Source organism: Phacochoerus africanus, chromosome X (assembly GCF_016906955.1).
Source record: "Phacochoerus africanus isolate WHEZ1 chromosome X, ROS_Pafr_v1, whole genome shotgun sequence".
NCBI lineage: Eukaryota > Metazoa > Chordata > Mammalia > Artiodactyla > Suidae > Phacochoerus > Phacochoerus africanus.
In genome coordinates, this window is record NC_062560.1 from 106,164,967 (window position 1) to 106,190,741 (window position 25,775).

The window sequence follows — 25,775 nt, forward strand, 5'->3', positions numbered from 1 at the left end:
TTTTTCTTGTGGACTGATAACACCTGCCAGGATGTAACAGAGTGGTTGGGATGTAGACAGGAGCTCTTGGACAAATACTTCCATGATTTTTTTTTTTATAATTTGTTTGTGGTGGTCTAGAACTAGTGAAATATCAGAAACAGAGGAAAGAGAAGAATTTATATTCTATGCTTGAAGGAATATTTTTCTCTTTTTGCCTCTGGTCCTTGTGTCTGATGTGAACCTGCTGCTGCCACAGCCAACTTGCTACCAACCTGAGAATGAAGCTTATGCTGAAGATGATAGAACAGAGAAATGGAAAGGACCCGGGGCCTTGATGATGTTACTGAACCCTTATGTCAGTCAATCCCCAAACCCCTCAACTGCTGGACTTTCTATTCTAAGAGATAAACATCCTTATTGTTTAATAACAAATTTGATGGTGGCGGGAACAAAGGAGAACATTTTTAAGGGACCACAAATGTTGACTTTAGTGACTTATATCTAATGCTAATGACTAAGATGTATCATTGCTGAAGATGAAGCAGAGAACAATGAACAAATAATTAGGCTAATTTTTAAAAATACCTTCACCTAATGGCTTGGACTTTGTTCCCAAGTCTTTAGTGACAATCCAAGCATTTGAGCTTTCCTAGAAGACAGATTTTCACAAGTCTTGCATTTTATTTTATTTTTTGTCTTTTTTGAGGGCCGCACCTACATTCCCAGGCTAGGGGTTGAATGGGAACTGCAGCCACTGGCCTAAGCCACAGCCACAGCAATGCCAGATCTGAGCCATGTCTGTGACCTACACCACAGCTCGTGACAACACTGGAGCCTTAACCTGCTGACTGAAGCCAGGGATCGGGCCTGCATCCTCATGGATACTAGTCAGATTCGTTTCTGCTAGCCATGACAGGGAACTCCCCAAGTCTTGCATTTTACATTGGGATGTCAAATTCACCCAACATTTTCGTATAACTTTTAAACATCATGGGATGAAACTTAAATTTTAGCTTTTGAAATTCAACAATTTTTCAAAGGATCAGTCCAGAAGCTAAAAATAAATCTGCAAATTGTTCTTCTATTCTGTTTTGTCATTAAAAACCCTATTTATACTTTACTACAAATGATACACATTGTGTGTGTGTGTGTGCATGTGTGTGTCTGTGTGTTATGTGTGTGAGTTCTTCCTTTCACAGTTAAGGAAAAACATGACCATTGCTCATTAAGGAATAAAATAAACACAAACATACCTGCTGTCAAATGAGATCTCTGGAGGAATGACATGTGTACTGTCCTTGCCAATAAGGAATTTGATTCGATCATAGAAGAGTCTTGAAGTGTGCTGAGAGAAGAGGGGTTGGCTTTGCTGAATGAGGTCAAGAGGATCTGGTGAGCCTTGACAAAGAGGACTTACATAACAGTTGCTTTGTTGACAACAATCGGGGTCTACGCAGTCAGTCAAACCATCTGAAAAAGAAAAATTTGATAATTACCTTCAAGAGAAACAACAGGAGTTCCCGTCGTGGTGCAGTGGCTAACGAATCCGACTAGGAACCATAAGGTTGCGGGTTCGATCCCTGCCCTTGCTCAGTGGGTTAACGATCCGGCGTTGCCGTGAGCTGTGGTGTAGGTTGCAGATGTGGCTCGGATCCCGCGTTGCTGTGGCTCTGGCGTAGGCCAGTGGCTACAGCTCCGATTCGACCCCTAGCCTGGGAACTTCATATGCCGCAGGGGCGGCCCAAGAAATAGCAAAAAGACAAAAAAAAAAAAAAGAGAAACAACATAGTTTAAAATATGCACAAATGGAGAAAAATCTAGAATGTAGCCAAAGGTGACTGTCCATGTGTTGAGTTTAGAATCTATTAAATTCATGTTTCTCATGAATTATCACTTACTCTGAATTTCCATGGCACGTCAGTGAAATTCAAACTATTTTGTTCAAAAATCTTTCAGTATTTATGGGCTGTAATACATCGCTTAGCATTTGAAGAGGATAGTCTGTAAGTTATTACTCTTTTGAAGTTTCCTACTTTCTCAGCAAGACCATTCCTACAGGATAGCAACTACTTAACATTTTTTTTTTGAATCTCACAGTACGTACATTTATGAACACATAACTAATAAATGCTTGGCAACCTGAATTTGTATTTTTAAACGATTCTCCCAATATACTTGTCTAGCCCTAATTCTCACCTTAGAGGTTGGTATTCTTATGGTGACAGTGTCTAAAGTAGTGCAGTGATTTTTGAATGTGTAGTCAAATTTGGGGAGTTCACTAAATACGCTTACTCTTGAGTCCCACCTGTAGAAATAGAATTTGTTCAGAGCCCAGGATTATTCTGTACTTAATTTGGGTGATTCTGAAGCATACTAAAGTTTCAGAACTACTTTTTTAAGGAATCTATAGAAGCGACTAGAGCTTACTTGTTCCCAAGAACAGTTATTTGAAGCAAATACTAATAAACATCTGGTATAAAGTGATGATGAGTGACTCTATCATTTCCTAGGCCTTCACCATTTGCTCTAGATCCCTGAATCCATGGTTATTCCAATAAACAAATCACATAAAATCTTCATTCTTTGGTAAAGGAATGATGTGAGGCACAGGGTTTACAAGAAGACAGGAGACCATTGAGAACCTAATATAGTTGTCCCTTGGTATACGATGGGAATTGGTTCCAGGACTCCTGTAGATACCCAAATCTGAAGATGCTCAAGTCTCTTGTATAAAATGGCACAGTTTTTGCCTATAACCTATGCATATCCCCCTGTATATTTTAAATCATCTCTAGATCACTTTTTTTTTTCTTTTTATAGCTGCACCTGCAGCATATGGAAATTCCCAGGCTAGGGATAGAATCAGAGCCGCAGCTGCTGGCCTACACTACAGCTATGGCAGTACCAGATCCAAACCTCATCTTCGACTTATGCCAGAGCTCATGGCAATTCCGGATCCTTAACCTGCTATATGAGGCCAGGGATCAAACCTATGTCGAGTTCTTAACTGGCTGAGCCACAACTCCATCTCTAGATTATTTACAATACCTAACACAATGTAAATACCATAGCTGTAAATACATGGTAAATGCTACATAAATAGTTACAGGGTGTATGCCAAATTCAAGTTTTGCTTTTTGGAACATTCTGGAATTTTTTTTCCCAAATATTTTTGATCCATGGTTCATTGGATCTGTGGATACAGAACTCAAGGGTATGAAAGGCCAACTATAGAGGCAACAACACTGTGTTAGGTGTTTGGGGAAGTAAAGAGGTAAAATGACTCTTTTCCTGTTTTCTTTTAGGTGATCAGGGCTTAGTGGGAGGTATAGGTACATAAAACAGCTGACTCTTACACTAGGTGAACATGTAATAAGTGTTATAAGAGTGCTATGTGTGGAGTTTCTGTCATGGTGCAGCGGAAACGAATCCGACTAGGAACCACTGGGTTGCGGGTTTGATCCCTGGCCTCGCTCAGTGGGTTAAGGATCAGCATTGCCCTAAGCTGTGGTGTGGGTCGCAGATTTGGCTTGGATCTGGCGTTGCTGTGGCTGTGGTGTAGTCTGGCAGCTGTAGCTCCAATTAGACCCCTAGCCTGGAAACCTCCATATGTCGAGGGTGTGGCCCTGAAAAGACAAAAAAAAAAAAAAAAAAAAAAAAGAACTACGTGCACAGAGACAGGGATGAAGTGATTAACTGAGCGAATGAACTCTTCATTCCACACCCAATAAGCAAAAAAAAAAAAAAAAAAAAAAAGGCCTTCTGAGGTCCCTTAAAGCAGACAAGTAGCTCTAATTTAGATGCTTAACAAGGGTAACTATAAACTGCTAATCTTCTTGGCTTGCAGTGGAATAGGGAGGTTTCGATGGATCACTAGCTCCTTAAGGATGATGATGAAAGTTACTGGCACTGGTTTCATGCAGCTCTTTCGCTGGCTCTCTCTCCCTTGCAGAGCTGTTCCCGTTGAGCTGGAGGGGGCTGTACCACAGCTGGGGGCAATGAAAGCCAGAAACACCAAGAGAGTAGGCGTTTGGAACAGTAGCCCTAGGGCACCCAGGAAATATTTTTCCCCACATGAGGTCTTTTCAAATTCCCTGTACCATAGACACTACTTTGATTTAAAATGCAGTTTGCTGCTTTCTGGCCTACCCTGTTTGTTCAGTGTATTTTTGTCCCTCATTTTTACTTCTCTATATACATATTTCTTTCTCACTGATGAATAACTTTTAAGTGAGGATTAGTTTCACTAGGAAGTTCCCTTCTGCTCTCTCTTTCTCCCCTCATTCAGCAAATATTAACAGATTTTCTATAGATTTTAGATGCCCCTACCACCTCTCTCTCCAATACATTGTTTTCAGTCTCTTATTACTACGTTATCACTTCACTCTGCTAATTAAACATCTGGATACACTGAAAAGCTGGCAAAAAGTTAGTCTGATTAAAACAGTTTTCTGATGTCTGGAATTGGTGCATACTATACTAAACAATGAAAAACTGCTTTTCAGATGGGCAGTCACCTTTACCTTTCAATTGGTCACAAATGCACTAGTAATAATCAGATTGGGCATTCACAGGTTTCCATCTGTGAACCACTCAATTCTGACTTATTTTTGAAAAGAAATAGATATTAAATAAATAGCAATGCCCAAATGATATTCAAAACTGAATTTTAAAACTAAACACAGAGCAAATTCAAAATTGGGACTCACATTCTCATCTAATTACGTGCTATAAATTCCAAGCTAATGTTTCATATTCAATAATTGCCTATTATACAGGGCTGACCCTCTAAAACCTCTGTCTTCCAAGACAACGGCAAGACTTCTGTTGACTCTAGAAAGGCTTTAGACAAGCAGGCCTATAATGGTAAGCATACCCCAAATTATAATTCATAGGTAAGCCTAGTGCATGGGCAAAGAGCTACTTACCAATTATCACATTGGATAACACTCCATATAGTATGTCTAGACTGTTACAAAGAAGTGCAAATGACAGTCTCACTGTTGGTGTGGGTTTCTTTTTTTTTTTCTTTCTTTTTCTTTATTCTTTTTATGGGGGGGGGCTATTATCAGTTCTTTTATCATTCTGAATTGGAAGCTATGACACCCTGTGACAGCCAGGCTCAAGGTGTCAGGTATGGACACATCAAATGTTAACTTATTTTGCTTATAGGGTCTGTTTTGTTTAAAGGAATAAAAATAAAAGCTTGCAAAAAAGAGGGAGGTTAAATTGCCTTGAAGGGCTAAGCACAGCCTTCACTGATCCTAGCTTTGCCAGTCAGTTAGGGACTAAACCAGCTGGCTCAACTGGGGTTGATGAAGATCAAGGACACTGGTTTCTTCTGTACATGATCCAGTCACCCACTATTAAACTTTTACCTACTAGATGTATACCCTTGGTTGAAAGCAGGATTGGACAAAGGAATATGAACAATATAGGGAAAACCCATATTTTCCTAATCCTTAAAATGAATTTACAAATATATATCCTTTTAGGAATAGCACTCATTACTACCTTGATAAAATGGACAGCTAGTTCATGGTAGGCTATCCAAAAGGATTTGGAAACACACATAGTTAATATTTGTCAGGTATGGTACTAGGTACTTCCACACATATTATTTCACCTGAATCAATGCAAACACCCTGTTAGGTAGACATTCTCATTTCCATTTTACAAATAAAGGAGGGGAAGCTAAACGTGGCTGCATGCTTGGAACCAATATGGTAGTCATATTAACACCCAGTGTTCTGACCACAAATCACAAGTTGACATCATCATCTAAGCAGTATGACTAGTACTATTGACCTTGGCTGTAAGAACTCCAAGTGCCTGATTAATGTAGTATTGAGAACACAGTAAGTGGTTAAGGTAAAACAGTCAGACAACTTTGATTCTAACCTTGACTTTGCCACTTACAATCTATACAATCCTGGACAAATCAGTGCAACTCCTGGATTCTCAGTTTCCTCATCTACTAGATGGGGATAATAATTAAAAAACAATCTACTCCATAAAGTTGTTGTAAGGATCACATGTGCTAAGGATCAGAGCTTAGTACAGTGCTAAGTGTTTAGTAGCTACCACTTTTGATAAATGTTAGCTATTGCTATTAAGCAAATTCTAGGCTGTAGAGACTACAAAGAGTCTAGGGAGAGAATCCTAGGGGTAGATGCCAGTAGTCCACAGTGGAAGCTTAAAATGTTCAAACTTACTTTTATTGAAATTGTCTTAGCACTGGCCAGAGGGCAATTAACTTCTCTGTAGCATATTCAGTTAGATGGAATGTGTTCAATTTGTGAACTCTGCTTGGTTAGGTTGGATCCTATGTGGCTCTAAATAGACACTAAAACTACGGTAAATCTTTATTCACTGAATTTCACAAATTCAAAATTGGTTATCATTAAGACGGGGGCTGGATTGAAGTGGGAGAGCCTCAAGTGCACTTGGGATTGAATGTATACCTATACTATCATTGTTATTGCTATAACCTATACATTTACTTTTTATGCACTGGGAAAGTAAATGCCACTAATGTTTATGTCCTCCCCACCTGCCATCAACAGCTTCCCAAATCACTCAGAATGAAGTCCCATGTACTGACATGATTTACTTTCTCACAGTCTGGTTCTTCACTGTCTCTCTCTTACCTCTCCGATCTTACCTCCCATTACCGTATCCCACAACTCCCTCTCCACTATTTCTATGCCTGTAATCTTCTCTCCAATATCAACATGGCTAACCCCTCACCTCCTTTAAGTCTTTACTCAAATGCCACCTTCTTACTGAGGCTTTCTCTAATGACATTTAAAAATCCACCTCTGTCCCACACTCCCTATTCTTTTTTTCCCCTTGCTTTAAAAAAAAATTTTCCACCACACTTATGATCTTCTATCACACTATTTAAAACTTTTTTTTTTGGTTTATTGTCTGCCTCTCACAACTAGAATATAAGATCTATGAAACAGGGATTTAGTCTTTTTATTCAGGCTAGAACAGTGCCTAGCTCAAAGTAAGCTTTGAATAAATATTTCTTGAATGAATAAATGGATGTCCTATACGTCCTATTTCTATGACACTTATAAGTGTACCTAGAGATTAATAAATGCTCAGTTAACGAATCAAAAATATGCAAGTTACAAATAGATTCTTCATTGATACCACATCTTTATTACCTACTTTACATCCTGTATTTCAAACATCATCTCATTCATTTTCACCACTGCAAAGCAGGAAGATGTCAAGTCCAGCCTTAGTTGATAGATAACGTGAGAGAGCCACTTACAGCATGGTTAACTGAGTTAAAAGAGTTTAGATTTTCCAACTTCTACTTGCATTTGGAATCACTTGGCAGTGATGATCTAAGTGATGATCTTCTAATAAATGGGTTGCTTAGAAATGAGGGGGGTATGGTCAGAAGTAAATGTGGAGAAGGGTCTAGACCTTAAACAGAGCAAATGCTATCAATTCATTGCTCCTTCTATTTCATTTTCCTATTTATTAAACACTGCAGCATGTTAGTGACATTCAAAACATGAGGCTTATTGATCCATGAGCTTATGTGTGTTCATAATTCACCCATGGTGCTGCTTTCTAGATCTAGAAACACTACATCATAAAACGGGCTTGCAAATAGCTATTGTTCTTAATGAATAGTGACTTGTTATGAAGAATGATTCCTGGAAGATCATTCTCTTTTAGGCAATTAACTTATTGATTTTACCAATGAATATAAATATTAGACCACTGGAAGAGTTTGTGTAAAAGAAGCTTGGACAAACATGTGGCAAGGATCAGGGGAAAAAAGGCTATTTTGATTAAACACTCTTATTCTGTATCTTTTTAACCTCCTTGACAATCTTTCCACAGTGACAGAAGCCACCTTCCTTCCTGTATAATGTGATTGAATAAAATGTAATCTTAGATAGCTGAAGATCTTAAAACAGTCACAATGCTCTGTATAATATGATCAGTGCCCCCGACCCCCATTTTCTCATTTCCCACCAATCTCTCCCTGATTCCAACCACAATGACTTGCCTTCCACATCCTAGAAGGGCCTAGTACATTTTCACCTCAGGGCATTTATATATGCTATTTTCTTGGCCTGGAACATTCTTCCTCTGACTCACATGAGGACTCCCTTGCCATACAAACTTGGTTAGGTCCTTCTATACATGTTTATAGCACTCTAAAAAATTATAGCTCTCTTTATCATTGTAAATAGTTATCTGTGTGGTCTCTTGTTTAATACCCGTCTTCCTTCCTAGACCAAAAGCTGCATGAAGGCATAGACTTGTCTTCTTTGTTATTTTCTCCTCAATGTCAAGCACAATACTTAGCAGGAAGTAGTAATGAATGAATAAATGGAAAACTGGGTACCCAGTATAAAAGGGCTGAAAGGAAAATAAATATTTGAATCAAACATTTGGATCAGTGCTATCCAACGAAACTTTGTCCATTGATAGGAATGCTCTAGATAATGAGCTAATGCAGTAGTCACTAGCTTCATTTGACTATTTAGCACTTGAGATGTGGTTAGTGAAAATGAGGAGTGGAATATTTATTTATTTATTTATTGTCTTTTTGCCTTTTTCTAGGGCTGCTCCCGAGGCATATGGAGGTTCCCAGGCTAGGGGTCTTATCGGAGCTGTAGCCACCAGCCTACGCCAGAGCCACAGCAATGCCAGATCCAAGCCTGGTCTGCAACCTACACCACAGCTCATGGCAACACCAGATCCTTAGTCCACTGAGCAAGGCCAGGGATGGAACCTGCAACCTCATGGTTCCTAGTCGGATTCGTTAACCAATGAGCCACGACAGGAACTCCAAGGAGTGGAATTTTTAATGTCATTTAAATTATATTTAAATTGCCACAAGTGGCTAGTGGCTACCATATCACACAGTGCAGATTTTGATATCTCCAAATAGATGCCGGATGGTCTATAAACTTAGCCAAACAACATAAACAAGTTTGAAATTTTTATTAAGTCTAACTTATTTTTTTCCTATTGTGGTTTTTTTCCCCTAGCTTTTATGTTTAAGAAAGTCTTTTCAATCTTGAAATCTATCACCTATATTTTCTTTTCTTTTTTTTTTTTTTGTCTTTTTGCTATTTCTTGGGCCGCTCCCACGGCATATGGAGGTTCCCAGGCTAGGGGTCGAATCGGAGCTGTAGCCATCCGCAAGAGCCACAGCAACACGGGATCCGAGCCGCGTCTGCAACCTACACCACAGCTCATGGCAACACCGGATCGTTAACCCACTGAGCAAGGGCAGGGACCGAACCCGCAACCTCATGGTTCCTAGTCGGATTCGTTAACCACTGCGCCATGACGGGAACTCCTATATTTTCTTCTAATTGAGTTTTCTTTTACATTCAAACTCATTAATCAGCTGGAGTGTTTTTATTTATCTTATTCTTTTGGAATATGGTATGAATTGAAAATCTAATTTTTTTTTTTTGTCTTTTTGCCATTTTCTTGGGCCACTCCAGCAGCATATGGAGGTTCCCAGGCTAGGGGTCCAATTGGAGCTGTAGCCGCCGGCCTACACCACAGCCACAGCAACGCAGGATCCCAGCCGCGTCTGCAACCTACCCCACAGCTCACGGCAACACCGATCTTTAACCCTCTGAGCAAGGGCAGGGATCGAACCCGCAACCTCATGGTTCCTAGTCGGATTCGTTAACCACTGCGCCACGACGGGAACTCCCTAAATATTTTTTTCTTAATTGTTGTCTCAGCACCACTCATGTCATAACACTTCTTTTCCCCACTGATTTTTGATGCTGGCTTTATAATATACTAAATTTTTATTTGTACTGGGGTGTGTTCCTGAGCTTTTGTTCAGTTGTATTGATCTGTCTACTTTTACATCAGTACCACTTTAATTATCATACTTTTAAAATATTCTTTAACATCTGATAGTTCTAGCTTGCTCTCACTATTCTTTGTTTTAGCTGTTTTGATTCAGTTAATATAATGTCTAAACTTTTTTCCTTATGTCAATTTATATGTGCATGTAATGTATAGTTATTATATTTTCCAAACCCTAAATCAGGACACATGTTTAACACATGAATATGTGGTCACCATACGGTTAAGACTCTTCTCCTAAGCACAACGTTGTGCACATGGTAGGTGCTTGTTGAAAAAGAGATACATGCGGTCAAGACATTTGTTAGATTTGTGATTTTTGGGGTAATTAGTTCTTACATATACAATGCAGAAGATAGTTTTCTTTTTTTGCATGTTAAGAAAAAAAACCCAAAGGTTATTTGTTCTCTGTTCTGCTTTTACTATTCAAGGAGCTCTTAGGTGGCTCTTAGACCTGTGTCACCCACATATTCAATGCAGCCCAATTAGTTACTAAGAGTCACAATGCACTGAATCAGAGTGTAACTAAAGTCCAAGCTGCAGGAAGTAGCAGTAATACTAATGAGTATTCAAAGCTAATTAGAATGCAAAGAAAACCCCTTGCCATTTTTAAAGTATCAACAATAATATGGAGTAATCAGGTAGCAGCTACTTGAAGCAACTGCTGGAAAGTGATTTTTTTTTTTTAAATTGGGATGATTTCTTAAGAATTAACATAAAAAATTTAGGACCACCTCCCTCCCCCCAAAAAAGTTCAACTGGCACTTTCTGATTTAATTAGAACTCACACACACATACATACACAAACATATATGCAAATATTAGTCATTAGTCATATCCAGCTATTCTGGATAGCTGGAATGAATCAGGTCATTCTGCATAGCTGAAAAGCTGAATGTACGAAACGAAGGACATTTAATGTACTTTTAGGAATGCTACTTAAACAGTATAAAAATGGATTTATTGTCCAAAATCTTAGACATGAGGTTTTTCAGAGGATATTTAATTCATCTTCCCATCTCAAGGTAGAACTGAATTTTTGTCATCAATATCATCTTAATCTTACCAAAGGAAAAAAAATAGTAATTGAATCTCTCAAAGAGCCTCCCCTCGCTACTCCCTAAAAAGACAATGATAAAAATACACTGAACTCAATCAGGGTCTTTGATTTTTGAATCCCACATAGATACACATGTTCATAGGTCAATATACATTCAGAAAAATCTTCTATACTTTTTCTATCTATATTTACCACAGATATTGAAAATTGATAATCCATTACTTCATTAATATTTAGTTGATCCATTTATTAAACATTGTTGGTTGCCTTGAGGTGACCATGAGGCCATAAAAATGCTTGATATGTAAATATTCAATTATCTTTATCAAGCTGTACTTTATTAAGTCAGGAAACTTATTTTGGTTCAACTCTGAATCAGAAATTAAAATTGCATAGGCTGTTAACGTATTTTCTGAGCATAACATTTTAATCAATATGTCAACTGAGATATCTCTTTTACTACCTCAAATCCTTTTTGGAATGAGGGAGATCACCTGGGTTTATACACTGACTATATCATCTACTTTATATATGATCTTGAGTAACTTATTTAACTTCTCTGCTTCACTTTCCTAATTTGTAAAGTAAGTGTTAATAGTAGTTTCTACCTCATAAGGACTACGTGAAATAATTCACATAAAGGACTCAGTATAGTGCCTTGTACATAGTAAACCCTGGCTACAAGTGAGCTAATATTATTAGTAATTATAGTGGGCATCAAACTATGGACTCTGGGTCACTTAACATCCAACAAGAAAACAATATAGACAGGATATAATTAAGTGCTTGATTGTATGGCACATATGATAAACACCATGGGAGACTGGGGTGGTGGATGTCAGAGGTGGCATGGGAGATATGGCTTGAGGTGGGACTTAAATGATGGACATAGAATGAGGGGTGTAGAGGAAAGGACACGTAAGGGCAAGGGCCATATCATAAAAAGGAAGTAAAAGGCAAGGGCCATATCATAAAAAGGAAGTAAAGGAAGGAAGGTGAAGATGAGTCTTGACAGACCATAAAAGTCAAGTAAATAGTTGATTAGTGTACCATTTAATTGAAAGTCTCACTCTGGCCTCCCAAACAAAAATTTCAATTTATATAGGGAGTAAACAGTCTCTTTAGAAAATGGTCTGTTATCCTAAGTTTACTCTGTGTGTATCCACGTGTGCACACATTGTGTGTGTGTCTGTGTTGTTTGCAAGTGCTTATTTATGTTCAATTGGTGTTGGGGGGTGGTGATTGGTATGGTTTATTATCTTTTATGTAGTTCACATTTATTATCTTGTTGAATACTTATTACAACCATATTAGACAGTTATTATCAGCCCCATTTTAAAGGTAAGGAAATTAAAGCACAGAGATAGTGAGAAATTTATCCCAAACCATAGAGCCAGAAAGAAGCACGTTTCTTCTGAGCTAATATTTGAACACAGAAATTCTAACTTCAAAGTCCTGTGCTCTTAATCAGAAAGTTGCTTCTGATGTGGTATATATACACAATGGAATACTACTCAGCCATAAAAAAGAATGACATAATGCCATTTGCAGCAACATGGATGGAACTAGAGAATCTCATACTAAGTGAAATGAGCCAGAAAGACAAAACCATATGATATCACTTATAACTGGAATCTAATATCCAGCACAAATGAATATCTCCTCAGAAAAGAAAATCATGGACTTGGAGAAAAGACCTGTGGCTGCCTGATGGGAGGGGGAGGGAGTGGGAGGGATCGGGAGCTTGGGCTTATCAGACACAACTTAGAATAGATTTACAAGGAGATCCTGCTGAGTAGCATTGAGAACTTTGTCTAGATACTCATGTTGCAACAGAAGAAAGGGTGGGGAAAAAAATGTAAATGTAATGTATACATGTAAGGATAACTTGATCCCCTTGCTGTACAGTGGGAAAATAAAAAAAAAATAAAATTAAATTTAAAAAAAAGGAGTTCCCGTCGTGGCGCAGTGGTTAACGAATCTGACTAGGAACCATGAGGTTGCGGGTTCGGTCCCTGCCCTTGCTCAGTGGGTTAACAATCCAGTGTTGCCGTGAGCTGGGGTGTAGGTCGCAGACATGGCTCGGATCTGGCGTTGCTGTGGCTCTGGCGTAGGCTGGTGGCTACAGCTCCGATTCGACCCCTAGCCTGGGAACCTCCATATGCCGTGGGAGTGGCCCAAGAAATAGCAAAAAGACAAAAAAAAAAAAAAAGAAAGTTGCTTCTACTTAAAATTCGTAAGGCCTTATAACTTTTAAAGGTAAACTGTAAGCCAGAACAATAAAAGAGGACATTTTTGTATACAATTTGATACTTAAACTGATTGCTACTTTATTGATTTAATCCCCATTTAGATTTAAATGACAAGGTATATAATTTCCCAAGCACACATAGAAAGCTTAAGGAGTCAAATTTAATAACCTACTTCATTTTAAGTTAATGTACAGAAATTAGAAAGAAAAATGTTTTGTCAATTTCATGTTTCTTTGAGTAGAAAGTAAGACCAAAGTGAGAATTTAGGCTCACTTAGAGGTGATTTGGGCTGTTTTGAGGCCTGATAACACAATGTATTAGATGCCTTTGTTTGCTTGATTAAAATAGAAGTGGTTAGCCTTAGGCCTTGGAGCCACATATGGCTTTTTAAAACACGTGCAGCTCTTGAATTAAATATAAAATGTTCTGCTGTGAATTGTCTTAATGCTGTATCCTTTGAAAGATATAAAGTGTTACTGAAAGGTAAAGACACAAGAGGGAGCTCTAAACAACTAAGAACAAAGAAAACTACTTAGTGTGTAAGATGCAAGCTACACTAGCGTGTGACAGTTTAAACAGTGGTACATTGATTTCATTTAGTATAATAAACACCATAGATATGGCAGGAAGCATGGTTTTAGCAATTAAGAAAATAGAAACTAAAATCATATAGCCCTGAATTGGAATCTTGGTTCTGTTACTTTCTAGTTGTGTGATCTTGGAAAAGTCACTTACCATCCCCACTCCAAACATTAGTTTTCCCATTTATAAATAGGGAAAAGAGTACCTATAACTCCTAGTATTATTGTGAGAATTAAATGAAACATACTACATGAAAGAGCTTTGATTATTGCCTGGTTACAGTAAGTATTCAATAAATTGAGATTTAAAAATAGTATGACCTTATATTGTTTATACCAAAGATTCCTAATTATCACTTTTGGCCAGACTGGTCATCATGGCACTAGAGGCTGGGATATTCCTTTCTTATATGAACATTTAATAAATGACTCACCTCCATCATTGTCCAAGTTATCTCCACAAAGCATTTCCATGACAACATTGCAGCCTGTCCCACTCCAACCCACTTGACACACACAGTGCCAACCATTTTGATCTAGGGTACATCGCCCATTTCCGAAGCAGAGCCCAGGGCAGCCATCTGAAAAGATAGCAGAGAGTAACAATCACAGAGACATCAGAATGCGAATGGCCAACAATGATTTATCTGCCTATAGGGAAAAATCGAACCATTTGGGCTCCATTCAGATGAGGTGCTGAATAAATGGGAGAGGAGCTTGCTTACTTACAACACCTTCCCAGGGAACTTGTTATCACTCACTCTACTGTGCTTTTCCTTAGAGAGCCAATTAAACATTAATAATGCTAACCCCAATTCCCAACCTCTGATTCAGATAGGATAAAAACTATGATGGGGACAAGAAATGCTTTTTGTTTCTTTTCAAAATAGGTATCTCCTCATCTCGATCAAAAACTGGATGGATGATATTGTGTCAAGTTATGGACAAAAAGTTGGGAAAAAAACAGATTCTATGAAGAGATACCTCTTCTAACTATTGCTACTTTGTGCTGATTTCTCCCTTGTGGTGTGTTGCTTCAGGACTTAGGCATATTGGTATACAGTTCAGACCATACCATTATTTGCCCATCTGGTGACTTAGAAATGTGCTGTAGTTGCTCTACATCTATTCAGCTTTTCTCTTCAAGAGTATTACTGATCTGAGGGCTAAGGATTGATTTTTTACTTGTCTGGTATCTCTCTCAGAAACTAGTATAAGAGTATAGCTTTGGTAAGTGCTCGACAAATGTTTATGGAATTAATGCATGCCAAATTTAGACTTTTGGAATTCTAGAGAATAACTGGATAAATATAGGCAAGAGGTAACTGTTATGCTTAAATGACATCTACCCATTAATCAAACTCTGACCGTGGTCTCTATTTAGACTTTTAATTTCTCAAAATTGACCTATTCTTTCGAACATTAGTTCAGATCTAGGCTATTCCACAGGGCAACTGTGCATGTGCTAAGTGCTCAGTGGGCAGAAAAACAGAGACAACAATAATGGCATGTAGTTTCTAGAAATTTCCCCAGTAGCAATTCAGGACCAGATTTGGATTTTATGGAAGACAGTCCAATCAATATTTTTTTCATTTCCTTTTCTTTGAAAGAAAATTCCAGAAGTATAAAGAGCAAAAGAATGTGTTTTTTTTTTTTAATCTGTACAACAGTAACCCAGTGTTCCTTCCAAATGGTTTTCCAAGCAACTATCAACAGACCAGAGGAAGAATAAAAGTTTTTTTTTGTCTTTAGGGCCACACCAACAGCATATGGAAATTCCCAGGCTAGGGGTCAAATTGGAGCTGTATCTACTGGCCTATGCCACAGCCACAGCAAAGCAAGATCCAAGCTGCATATGCAACCTACACCACAGCTCACAGCCATGCCAAATCCTTAACCCACTGAGCGAGGCCAGGGATCAAACTTCATGGGCACTAGTCAAATTTGTTACCACTAAGCCATGATGGGAACTCTGAAAAAATTTTAAAATAAAATGACAGATGGCTGCTAGAAAATATGAAAAGATTACATATTTATGTAAATGTATATTATATATATATTTTCCTCACAAAATAACATAGTATGAACATGTATTAAGATTAAGAAAGAAATTTAATCTAGTTCTTTTCTCATACATATACAATGGATAAAGTGACACTAGGGATAATTTGAGTGGGATATTTTCAACCTTCTGAGGCTGAGGTAATGAAAGGCACCAAGATATCTGACAGAAAAACCACTGTGATCTCTAGCAAATGCAGATCCCTGGGGGATGGATGATGAGGTACTAATAGAATTACTCTTCTGCTACCATAAGGACACTGTACATGGACTTAATGATATACTGCTATGTTAAAGAAAAAGTTGAGCTGTCTACTTAAACATAGTTAATTTAATAATTACCTCTCTGTGTCATATAAACAAACATACAGGGAGTTCCCGTCGTGGCGCAGTGGTTAACGAATCCGACTAGGAACCATGAGGTTGTGGGTTCGGTCCCTGCCCTTGCTCAGTGGGTTAACGATCCGGTGTTGCCATGAGCTGTGGTGTAGGTTGCAGACGCGGCTCGGATCCCCCGTTGCTGTGGCTGAGGCGTAGGCTGGCAGCTACAGCTCTGATTAGACCCCTAGCCTGGGAACCTCCATATGCTGCTGGAGCGGCCCAAGAAATAGCAAAAAAACCCCAAAAAAACATACACACATACACATATGACTCAACATAAAAACAAGAAAAAATAATTCTCAAAAACAATTCATTAAACTCTATGGCAAAAAAAAAAAATTGAATCTTTGATGTTGGGAAAGCAAATTACTTTTAAGTCTATTAAAACATGAACCCGGAGTTCCCGTCGTGGCGCAGCAGAAACGAATCTGACTAGGAACCATGAGGTTGTGGGTTCAATCCCTTGCCTTGTTCAGTGGGTTAAGGATCTAGTGTTGCCATGAGCTGTGGTGTAGGTCGCAGACGTGGCTTAGATCCAGTGTTGCTGTGGCTGTGGCGTAGGCCGGCAGCTGTAGCTCCAATTAGACCCCTAGCCTGGGAACCTCCACATGCCATGGGTGCAGCCCTAAAAAGACAAAAAGGCAAAAACAAACAAACAAAAACCCCAGAAAACCCACATGAACCTGACAATGTTACTCTTAAGTAAGACTGCCAAAAGTAAAAACAAAACAAAAGAAAACAAAACCAAAACTCCATCAACCCTTCCATCCCACATGCACATTTTCTGTTTCAAATATTTTTGTTATAAAACCTAGTGAGAAAAAACTTACCTCGGACAGCATCCAAGTAGTGAGCTAAAAGGGAGGGAAAAGAGTGATTGAATGAATTTCCAGGAGACCAAAGCTATACAACAAGTACTAATGGTTTACCATCTGTTGCCTGGGAGGAGAACAGCAAACTGTGAACTCTGAAAAGCCTGCAGCTCAAAAGTTGGTACGCTGGCCTGTGTAGTTTGTGAATAATATTTTCTGTAGGAAAGATATTAATGGCTTTTCTGCGAGAAACTCTATTAGGCTTCCTAAAAAAGTGTCATATTTCATTAAAAGTACAAGAACCGCATTTTTACATTTCGGTAATAACTTTCATGAAAGAGCACTAGCTTGAACTTCTTATTAGTAATACCTTTAGAAGTGAGTTCTGGAGTAACCACTTTGGTAATCATCACAATATTTAAATCCTCTTATGTGAAGGCAATAAACTTATTCTAGGGCAGGAATGTAATTACTTAAGCTGCATCTGAATCTCACCTCTCACCACCTTTTTAATGAATCTTAAATATTTTCCGCAGTCACAGAACAAGACTTACTGTACCTTTCGCAGAGTGGTAATGCAGTTTATTAAAATTATATGTTATATATATTATATATATTATACATTACTTTGGCAGGTTCCAACCATTATAACAAAATACTTTCACCTAAAAATGAAATCTGTAGTAAAGTCTAGTGGGCCAAAAAGCCCACAAACAATGAATTGGGTACTCAGAGGCTCACGCTTGCTTTTGTACTATATGAATTTTCTGTGTGTGCATAGAATTCCACTGGAACATTCTGTGACCCAATTTTCTTAGCTGAACAATGGGAATCTACTTGTCCTTCTGTCTAGGCAGGAAATCTTTATGGCAGATACATGTATGTGTCAAGGGCTTTGATTTTGTTTAGAAAATGAAGTATTTTATAATTGAAACTTTCATTATTATTATTATTAGGGTTTTAATAGTGTGAAGACCACATGATAGAGTAATTATTACATAGGCTTTCTCACACCCACAGACTGTTCTCCCAGGCAGCATCCTAGAGATTAATGAAATTGGTGACAAGGGATGAGAGAGGGTGAATGCCTTGGTACAAACTCTATACTACCCAGTAAACAATTCAGCACAGATGTTCTATTGATGGTAGGTCAGGAGCGTCTTTCTCATACACATTAAAGACAGCCCTTAATGATATGAATGGCCCATGATAAAGCAATCCCATTTAATGAAATTGCCTCTAAGTGCTTTCCACCAAAACAACCTATACTTTTCAAAAGGAAAAATGGGCAGTGAATGTTACCTTTACTATAAAAGTACTTCTTATTAACTAATGATACTATTTTAATGTCATCTTTCATTTGAATAACTCAAAGCACTTGAAAGCAGAAAATATAAACAATACTAAAGTGATAAGAAAGGAAGTTGCACAGAAATAAGTAAGATATTATCAACAAAACAGGAAACCTCCCAGTTAAGAAAATTTTCAAACTCATGGTCAACCCTCCTACTTCTTCTCTCCTCCCACTCAAATTCTACAAAGTGCCTGGGGATTGACTTGCTAGATTGCTTTACTTCAATTAATCCAATTTACTTTGTTCAACGTATAGTGGTACTTACCAATTGTGCAGTGGTCGCCCTCCCATCCAGGGCTACACTCACATTTTCCATCTTTGCACTGGCCATGCTCAGCACAGTGAGAATGACAGGAGCGTTCTTCACAGGTTGGTCCTACCCAACCTTCTTCACATTGGCAAATTCCCCTTGAGCAGACTCCGTGGCTACCACACTCCATGGTACAGAGCTCTGTGGGGAATTCAAAGAAAATATATTTATTTAAACATTTTTTACATTATTTTATTATAACTAGTCCAAAAGACATTAGTCTCCCCCAAATCTCAGCCTATGCCTAATATTTAAAATGTATAAACAAAATGTGGGAGTTCCTGTCGCGGTGCAGCGGAAACAAATCCAACTAGGAACCGTGAAGTTGTAGGTTCAGTACCTGGACCCGCTCAGTAGGTTGAGGATCTGGCATCGCCGTGAGCTGTGGTGTAGGTCGCAGACGTGGCTCAGATCTGATGTTGCTGTGGCTGTGGCGGAGGCTGGCGGCTGTAGCTCCTATTGGACCCCTAGCTTGGGAACCTCCATATGCCGCGGGTGTGGTCCTAAAAAGCAAATAATAATAATAAAAGTAATAAAAATTTTAAAAATGTATAAACAGATGTCACAAAGACCTCTAGCATTTGAGTAACTCAGTTTAAAAGGTAATTATGTCACTATGTACAAAAAAAACTCTAAATCAAATTGCTTTTGAGAAGTCCATAAAATGACAACAGCATTCGAGGCTTAGAAATGAAGTCAGTGCCAAATGTCAAATGGGTTTCACTAAAAATTCATTAGGATCACAGGCATCGTTGCAGGGATTTTATGATGTTACAAGAAAGAAATCACTGAGGAAAACACACACACACACACACACACACAGAGTAAAACAGTGCCCTAACTTCATTGAGAAAAACAGGTTTTACAGTGAGAAAGATGATAACTTTCTAATAAAATTAATAATATACAAGAAGTAAAGCTGCCAGTGACGGTAATCAACTGGTTTTCCCTGATCATACTAAAAATATTTGCATTTATTTTAAGCATTTAAAATGACTCTTGGTTGATTAAAATACAGTCTTCCTATCCAAAATACAGTCTTCTTAGCTGCCAATTTCTTTCTTCTGTCTCCTTAGTTTTTTGTTGAGAAATATTCAACATTAATAAAATCAAGTAGGGAAGCTGGGATAAAAGTTTGGCTAGTTTGTTTCTTGATCAAATTCCCTTGCTGGAAGAAGAGAAAGGAGGTAAATGCCTATTGAAAGCATGCAATAGGTTTTAGGTACAATTGCCCATGTAACCTTGAAGGAAAAAGAGGATGTTCTGGAAGCCCTGTAATCTTTCATAGCCTCAAATGCTGAAACTACTTTTATATATTGAGAAGTACTGACAAACGATGATATCAGTGGTACCCTGTAATTAAGTACTATCTGTAGTTAGCTGAGTTATTTTTTAGTATGTGAGAATATTCTTTTAATAAAGCTGTGATTATGGATTTTATTACTATCTAGATTAATATGCTCACTAGTTCATTCACAAGTATCTTTGAGGGTCAAGGTATCATAGAAAGAGTGATGGGTTTGGAATAACAATTCCTCTGCATAAAAGCTGTGTACGCTTAGGCAAATTACTAACTTGTTTTCTTAATCTCTGCTTGTGTAACTACACAATGAACGTAATAGTATTTACGCCTGATGGGGCCATTGGGCAGACTGAGATATATTTTGGAGGCAGAACCAACATGAATTCCTTAAGAGTGGATATAGGAAATGAAGGAAAGGTAAAAATGAAAGTTTTGGCTTAAAAAAATGGGTGGGTAATGCTGCCTTTAACGAAATGGGAAAGGATGAGGGAAGAATAAAGTGGAAAATCAAACAGATTAACTATGAGGTAATGTATAAATAGCCAAATGAAGGTGTCAATTAAGCAGAAAGACAAATGAATTTGACAGGCCAGTGCTAGAAATATGAAATTGGCAACCATTAGCATATAGCTGGTTTTCAGCATCTAGGCTTGAAACTGGATGATATCCCCTAAGGAATGAGCCCTGAGGTGCTTCATGATTTAAAGATAAAGTGGAAAAAGAGGAACCAAAAAAGGAGACTTTAGAAGGAGAAGGCAGTGTGTCACATGAGGAAATCTAGGAGATTGTGGTGTAGCTAAAGCCAAGAGAGGATACTTTTTCAAGAAGAAGGGATAGTTACATATATTGCTAACAGGTCAAGTGAGATATGAGCAGAGAAGTACCCATTGGATTTACCAACATGGAAATTGTTGGCGATTTTAGGAAGAGCTGTATTGATAACGTGGTAGTTGTGAAGCCAGATTGGAGTGGGTGGAAGAGTAAATAGGAAACTGTGTGTAGTATCACCATATTGTGAGAAAAGTCCAGGATGCAGCACATAGAAAAATAGGGGTCTGGAAGTTCCCATTGTGGCTCTGTGGTAATGAACCTGACTAGTACCCATGAGGACACAGGTTTGATCCCTGTCCTTGCTCAGTGGGTTAAGGATCTGGCATTGCTGCGAGCTGTGGTGTAGGTCACAGATGCAGCTCAGATCTGGCGTTGCTGTGGCTGTGACATTAGGCCAGCAGCTGTAGCTCTGTTTTGACCCTGAGCCAAGGAACTTCCATATGCTGCAGGTGTGGCCCTAAAAAGAAAAAAAAAAACAGAGGGACTTAGCCTAATAAATAGTAGCTCAAGTAGGTTAATCTTGAATTAGCACCTCTATACCCGAATCTCTGATTGATAATCTGGATTTCCTTTCTTCTGTTCCTTTCCTTTCCTCTCCTCTCCTCTTCTCTCCTCTCCTTTCCTTTCCCTTCCTTCCTTCCCTTCCCTTTCCTTCTCTTTACTTTCTTCCTTTCTGCCTTCCTTCCTTCCTTCCTACCTTCCTTCTTTTTTTGGCCACAGCATGCAGTGGCTTGATTGGGGTTTCACTTCCCAGACCAGGGATTGAACCTGATTTTGGCAGTGAAAACTCTGAATCCCAACCACTAGACCACCAGGGAACTCCCCTACTCTAGATTTTCGAATTCAGTTCTTGTAGTGAATTGATATTGTAATTGTGCTCCCTTTAATGGCCTTTCTTAAGACACTAAAAGCTGAACTGAAAGGGCCTTTCTAAGATTAGGGAGTTAAATTGGTCAAAGCCAATCATGTCATAGCTGAAATAATTAGAGGCAAACAATTTTGCATACATTGCTTTATACAACTATATATTTTAGACATAGAGGAGAATATCATTCTGATGACTTCCTGAAAAATAATATGACAAGATGAACAGTATCAGCAAAATGGCAGAAAAAGCTATCTTTAAACCACCTCAATATAAACTCTCAGAAATACTGAATCTAATGTAATAATTTTAAAAATTGCATGTATTCACTCACAAGAAAGAGAAATTCTCAAACACCAGAAGCAAAGAGGGTGCTAACAGTCAATGATGTAAACATGTAAGTCAACCCACTGGCAGCCTTGAGGTGTTATTGTATCTAGTAATAACTAGGGGGTTGGGTATTTGTGTCCACGAAGGGAAAAGAGATGAGGTCTCTGGCTCATTTAAGGTGGGGAGTTGCACTGAAACTCCTGCAGAAAGCAAGGATGCCCCTTGAAAAGCTGCAGTCTCAACTAGATGGGAACTAATAATTTATCTACTAGCCCAAATTGATAGCAAGGAAGTACTGACTATATCATAACAAAAACAATAATTATTATTACTATTCATATTAATAAAATTGGGGGGTTAGAAAACAATAGAGAAATAAGATACTACCTTATCATAATATGTGCAATGGAGTGCCCTGTGTTCAATACTTCTAAAGCCTTATATTATTCAGGAGTTTGGTAAGAGATGTGTAATCTTTGTCAAACACATATATAAAAATGTAAAGGCACACATATATAAAAATGTAAAGAGTTCTGTTTCTAGCGATTGTGACCTAAGTAATTTTTACTCTTCTGATGAGAATAAGAAAATCTAGACAAAATATATTTTTAAAAAAGTTTGGACAAGAATTCACGACAGAGTAAAGAATTACTGGGCCAAATTCCAGAAGAAAATGAAAACCCAGAGAGGTGAGTCTGACATTTATGGATGCTTCTCCCCTAGAAGGGTCTGTCAATTCTAGTAGGTGCAGTTGGAAGTCTCAGAGGCTGGGTAGAGCTTTTGTCAGTCTCATGGGTACAGAAAAAATACTTGACTAGATAACGGCTAAGAAATTTCAAATACTAAAGGAAAAATTAAGCCAAATATTGAAGCAAAACTGAAGGAACAAAAAAAGATTCACAATTATACTCAGAGACTCCCTTTCTTATTAACTGAAGGTACAAGCAGACAACTCAGAAAGAATATGGAACATTTGAACAACATGATTAACAAATTTGATATGATTAATACATACAGAACACTGCATTAAATGATTACAAACATCAAGTGCACTTGGAACATTTACAAATATTGACCACACGCTGGGTTACAGAGCAAGTGTCAACATATTTCTAAGTATTGAAATTACATACAGTATATTTTCTACCTACTATGGAATTAAACTTGAAATCAGTAACAAAAGACAAAATCCACATAAATTGAAAATTAAGAAATAGACTTCTGAATGAACTACAGAAGAAGAAATCATCATGAAAGTAAAATATCTTGAAATGAATGAAAATGAAGGTTCCATATATCAAAATCTGTGTAATATAACTCAGTCTATGTGTATTGGAAAAACTGTAAGGCAGAAAGGAAAAGCAGCTAAAAAAACTATGACCCAAGCATCCATTCTAAGAAATTAGAAAAAGAAGAGCAAAGTAAACTCCAAGAAGATAGAAGGAAGAAACTAATAATTCCAAGAGCTGAAATTAATTAAATAGGAACAAACATATGATAGAATGGATAAATAAAGCCAAATAATAAAACTGATAAACCCCTGATGGGTACTGATCAAGAATACAGAAGACCCAAATAACTAATATCAAGAATGAAAAAGATGACATTGTTGAAGATCCTTAAGCATCATAATAGAATATCACAAATAACTTTTTGTCAACACATTTAAAACTTGCAGTGGAATGAACAAATTCCTAGCAAGATACAACTTGTAATGATCACGAGAAAAAATGGAAACCTTAATAAACAATGAAAAATATTACCCCCACACACAAAATTATAGTCTTAGATGACCTCATTTGTGAATATAACAAACTTTTAGGGAAGGAAAATTGTCAATATTTATTTATTTATTGTCTTTTTAAGGCCGCACCCATGGCATGTGTAAGTTCCCAGGCTAGTGGTCAAATTGGAGCTACAATGTCCAGCCTATGCTGCATCCACAGAAATGTGGGATCCAAGCCTTGTCTGTGACCTGTACCACAGCTCATGGCATTGCTAGATCTTTAGCCCACTGAGTGAGGCCAGGGGTTGAACCTGCATCTTCATGGATACTAGTCAGGTCCATTACTTCTGAACCACAACAGGAACTCCAGAATTGCCAATGTTGAATAAACTTTTCAAGAATAGAAAAAGAGAAAACACTTCAAACTTTATGAGGTCAATATAACCTTGATATAAAATTTTGACAAGGATATTATAAGAAAAAAATACAGGCCAATCTCACTCATGAATATGGATGCAAAAACCCTAAACAAAATATTAACACAGCAAAACTAGTATTACATAACAGGAAATTGTATATTGACCAATTTGCGCTTATTCTAGAAATGCAAGATTGGTTTAAAATTTGAAAATCAATCATTATAATTCATCATCATATATGGAATAAAAGAAAAAACTCAAGATGATCTCCCCAGATATATAGTGAGTATTTAGTAAACTAATAAACATTCACTCATGATGAAAATTTTTTCACGTAGTATATGATTTCATTTTATTATACATATATACAGATAAAAAGGTATGGAAGATACACATTAAAATAGCCCTATGGTTATTAGACAAGTGGGATTATATTTCTTTGTTTTGTTTACCTATATTTTCTAGGTTATCCACTAGGAATACATACTGTTTTTGTAATAAGAAAAACAAGTTACTAAAAATTTTTAACAGTACAAGCATATATTTTATTTAGTCATTTTGGAATATTGTACTTGACTTTACGATGCCATAATACAATGTGCTTTAGGACACTGAATGAATGGTATGCCTTCCAAAAGGAAAAAAAAAAGTCATTTCATTGAGAATAACAGTATTTTATGTTATCAGAAAAAGAACCCATGGGGTCATTATCAATGTAGTCATTTTGGGGGAAATTAAACTGCAAATAAATGAAGACATTTATGTTTAAGATTTTAGGTTGCAAGCAAAATGGATGCAGGTTTAAATACTTAAAGTCACAAACAGTACCTTAGGTAAAAACAAAGTTTTTATTTCCTTTAAAACAGAGTTTATTATTTACTCATTTTTAAAAAATGTATTCCCTTAAATACTCCTGGCAATAGCACAAAGTCAAAGAACTCCTTTCCAGACGTAAAATCAGATTCATGATTTTTTAAGGATGCTCAACTTTTTTTTTTTTTTGCTCTTTAGGGCCACACCTGCAGCATATGGAGGTTCCAGGCTAGGGGCCAAATCAGAGCTGTAGCTGCCCGCCTATGCCACAGCCACAGCAACTCAGGATCCCAGCCACATCTGCAATCTACACCACAGCCCATGGCAATGCCAGATCCTCAACCCACTGAGCAAGGTCAGGGATCGAACCCATGTCCTCATGGATGCTAGTCAGATTCGTTAACTGATGAGCCATGATAGGAACTCTAAGGATGCTCAACTTTTAATGAAAAAAAAGACAGAATTTATGCAGGAAATACTTCTACTAAGAGACAACTTAAAAGTCTATGAATTTTTTAAAAAATTTATCTTTAGAGAGTCCAATAAAATATGGGTAGCCAAGGTGTAGAACTAACACATTCTCTCTCTCTCTCTCTCTCTCTCTCTCTCTCTCTCTCTCTCACACACACACACACACACACACACACACTGTGGTTTGTGTAGCACATTTATGGTATGACTTATTCAAAACAGGTTTATAAAGTAAATATTTTCCTCTTTTAGACAGATATGAAAATAAAGAAATGACTTAAAACAGGAATAATATCTTTGCATTTAAAACTGTTTAAAGAAAACTATTTTTGAATAAAAATAAAAAAA

At 37.6% G+C, this 25,775-nt stretch overlaps 1 protein-coding gene across 1 annotated transcript in view; it reads right to left on the minus strand.

Moving 5' to 3' along the window:
• The window catches only part of LOC125118205 (teneurin-1), a 353,178-nt gene that overhangs the window by 157,117 nt on the left and 170,286 nt on the right, over nucleotides 1-25,775 (minus strand). The window contains exons 9-12 of the mRNA XM_047764372.1: nucleotides 18,625-18,810; nucleotides 17,024-17,047; nucleotides 14,186-14,332; nucleotides 1,236-1,452 (exon numbers count right to left, since the gene is read on the minus strand). Coding sequence (XP_047620328.1) covers nucleotides 1,236-1,452; nucleotides 14,186-14,332; nucleotides 17,024-17,047; nucleotides 18,625-18,810 — 574 coding nt within the window. The remainder of the gene's footprint in view (nucleotides 1-1,235; nucleotides 1,453-14,185; nucleotides 14,333-17,023; nucleotides 17,048-18,624; nucleotides 18,811-25,775) is intronic.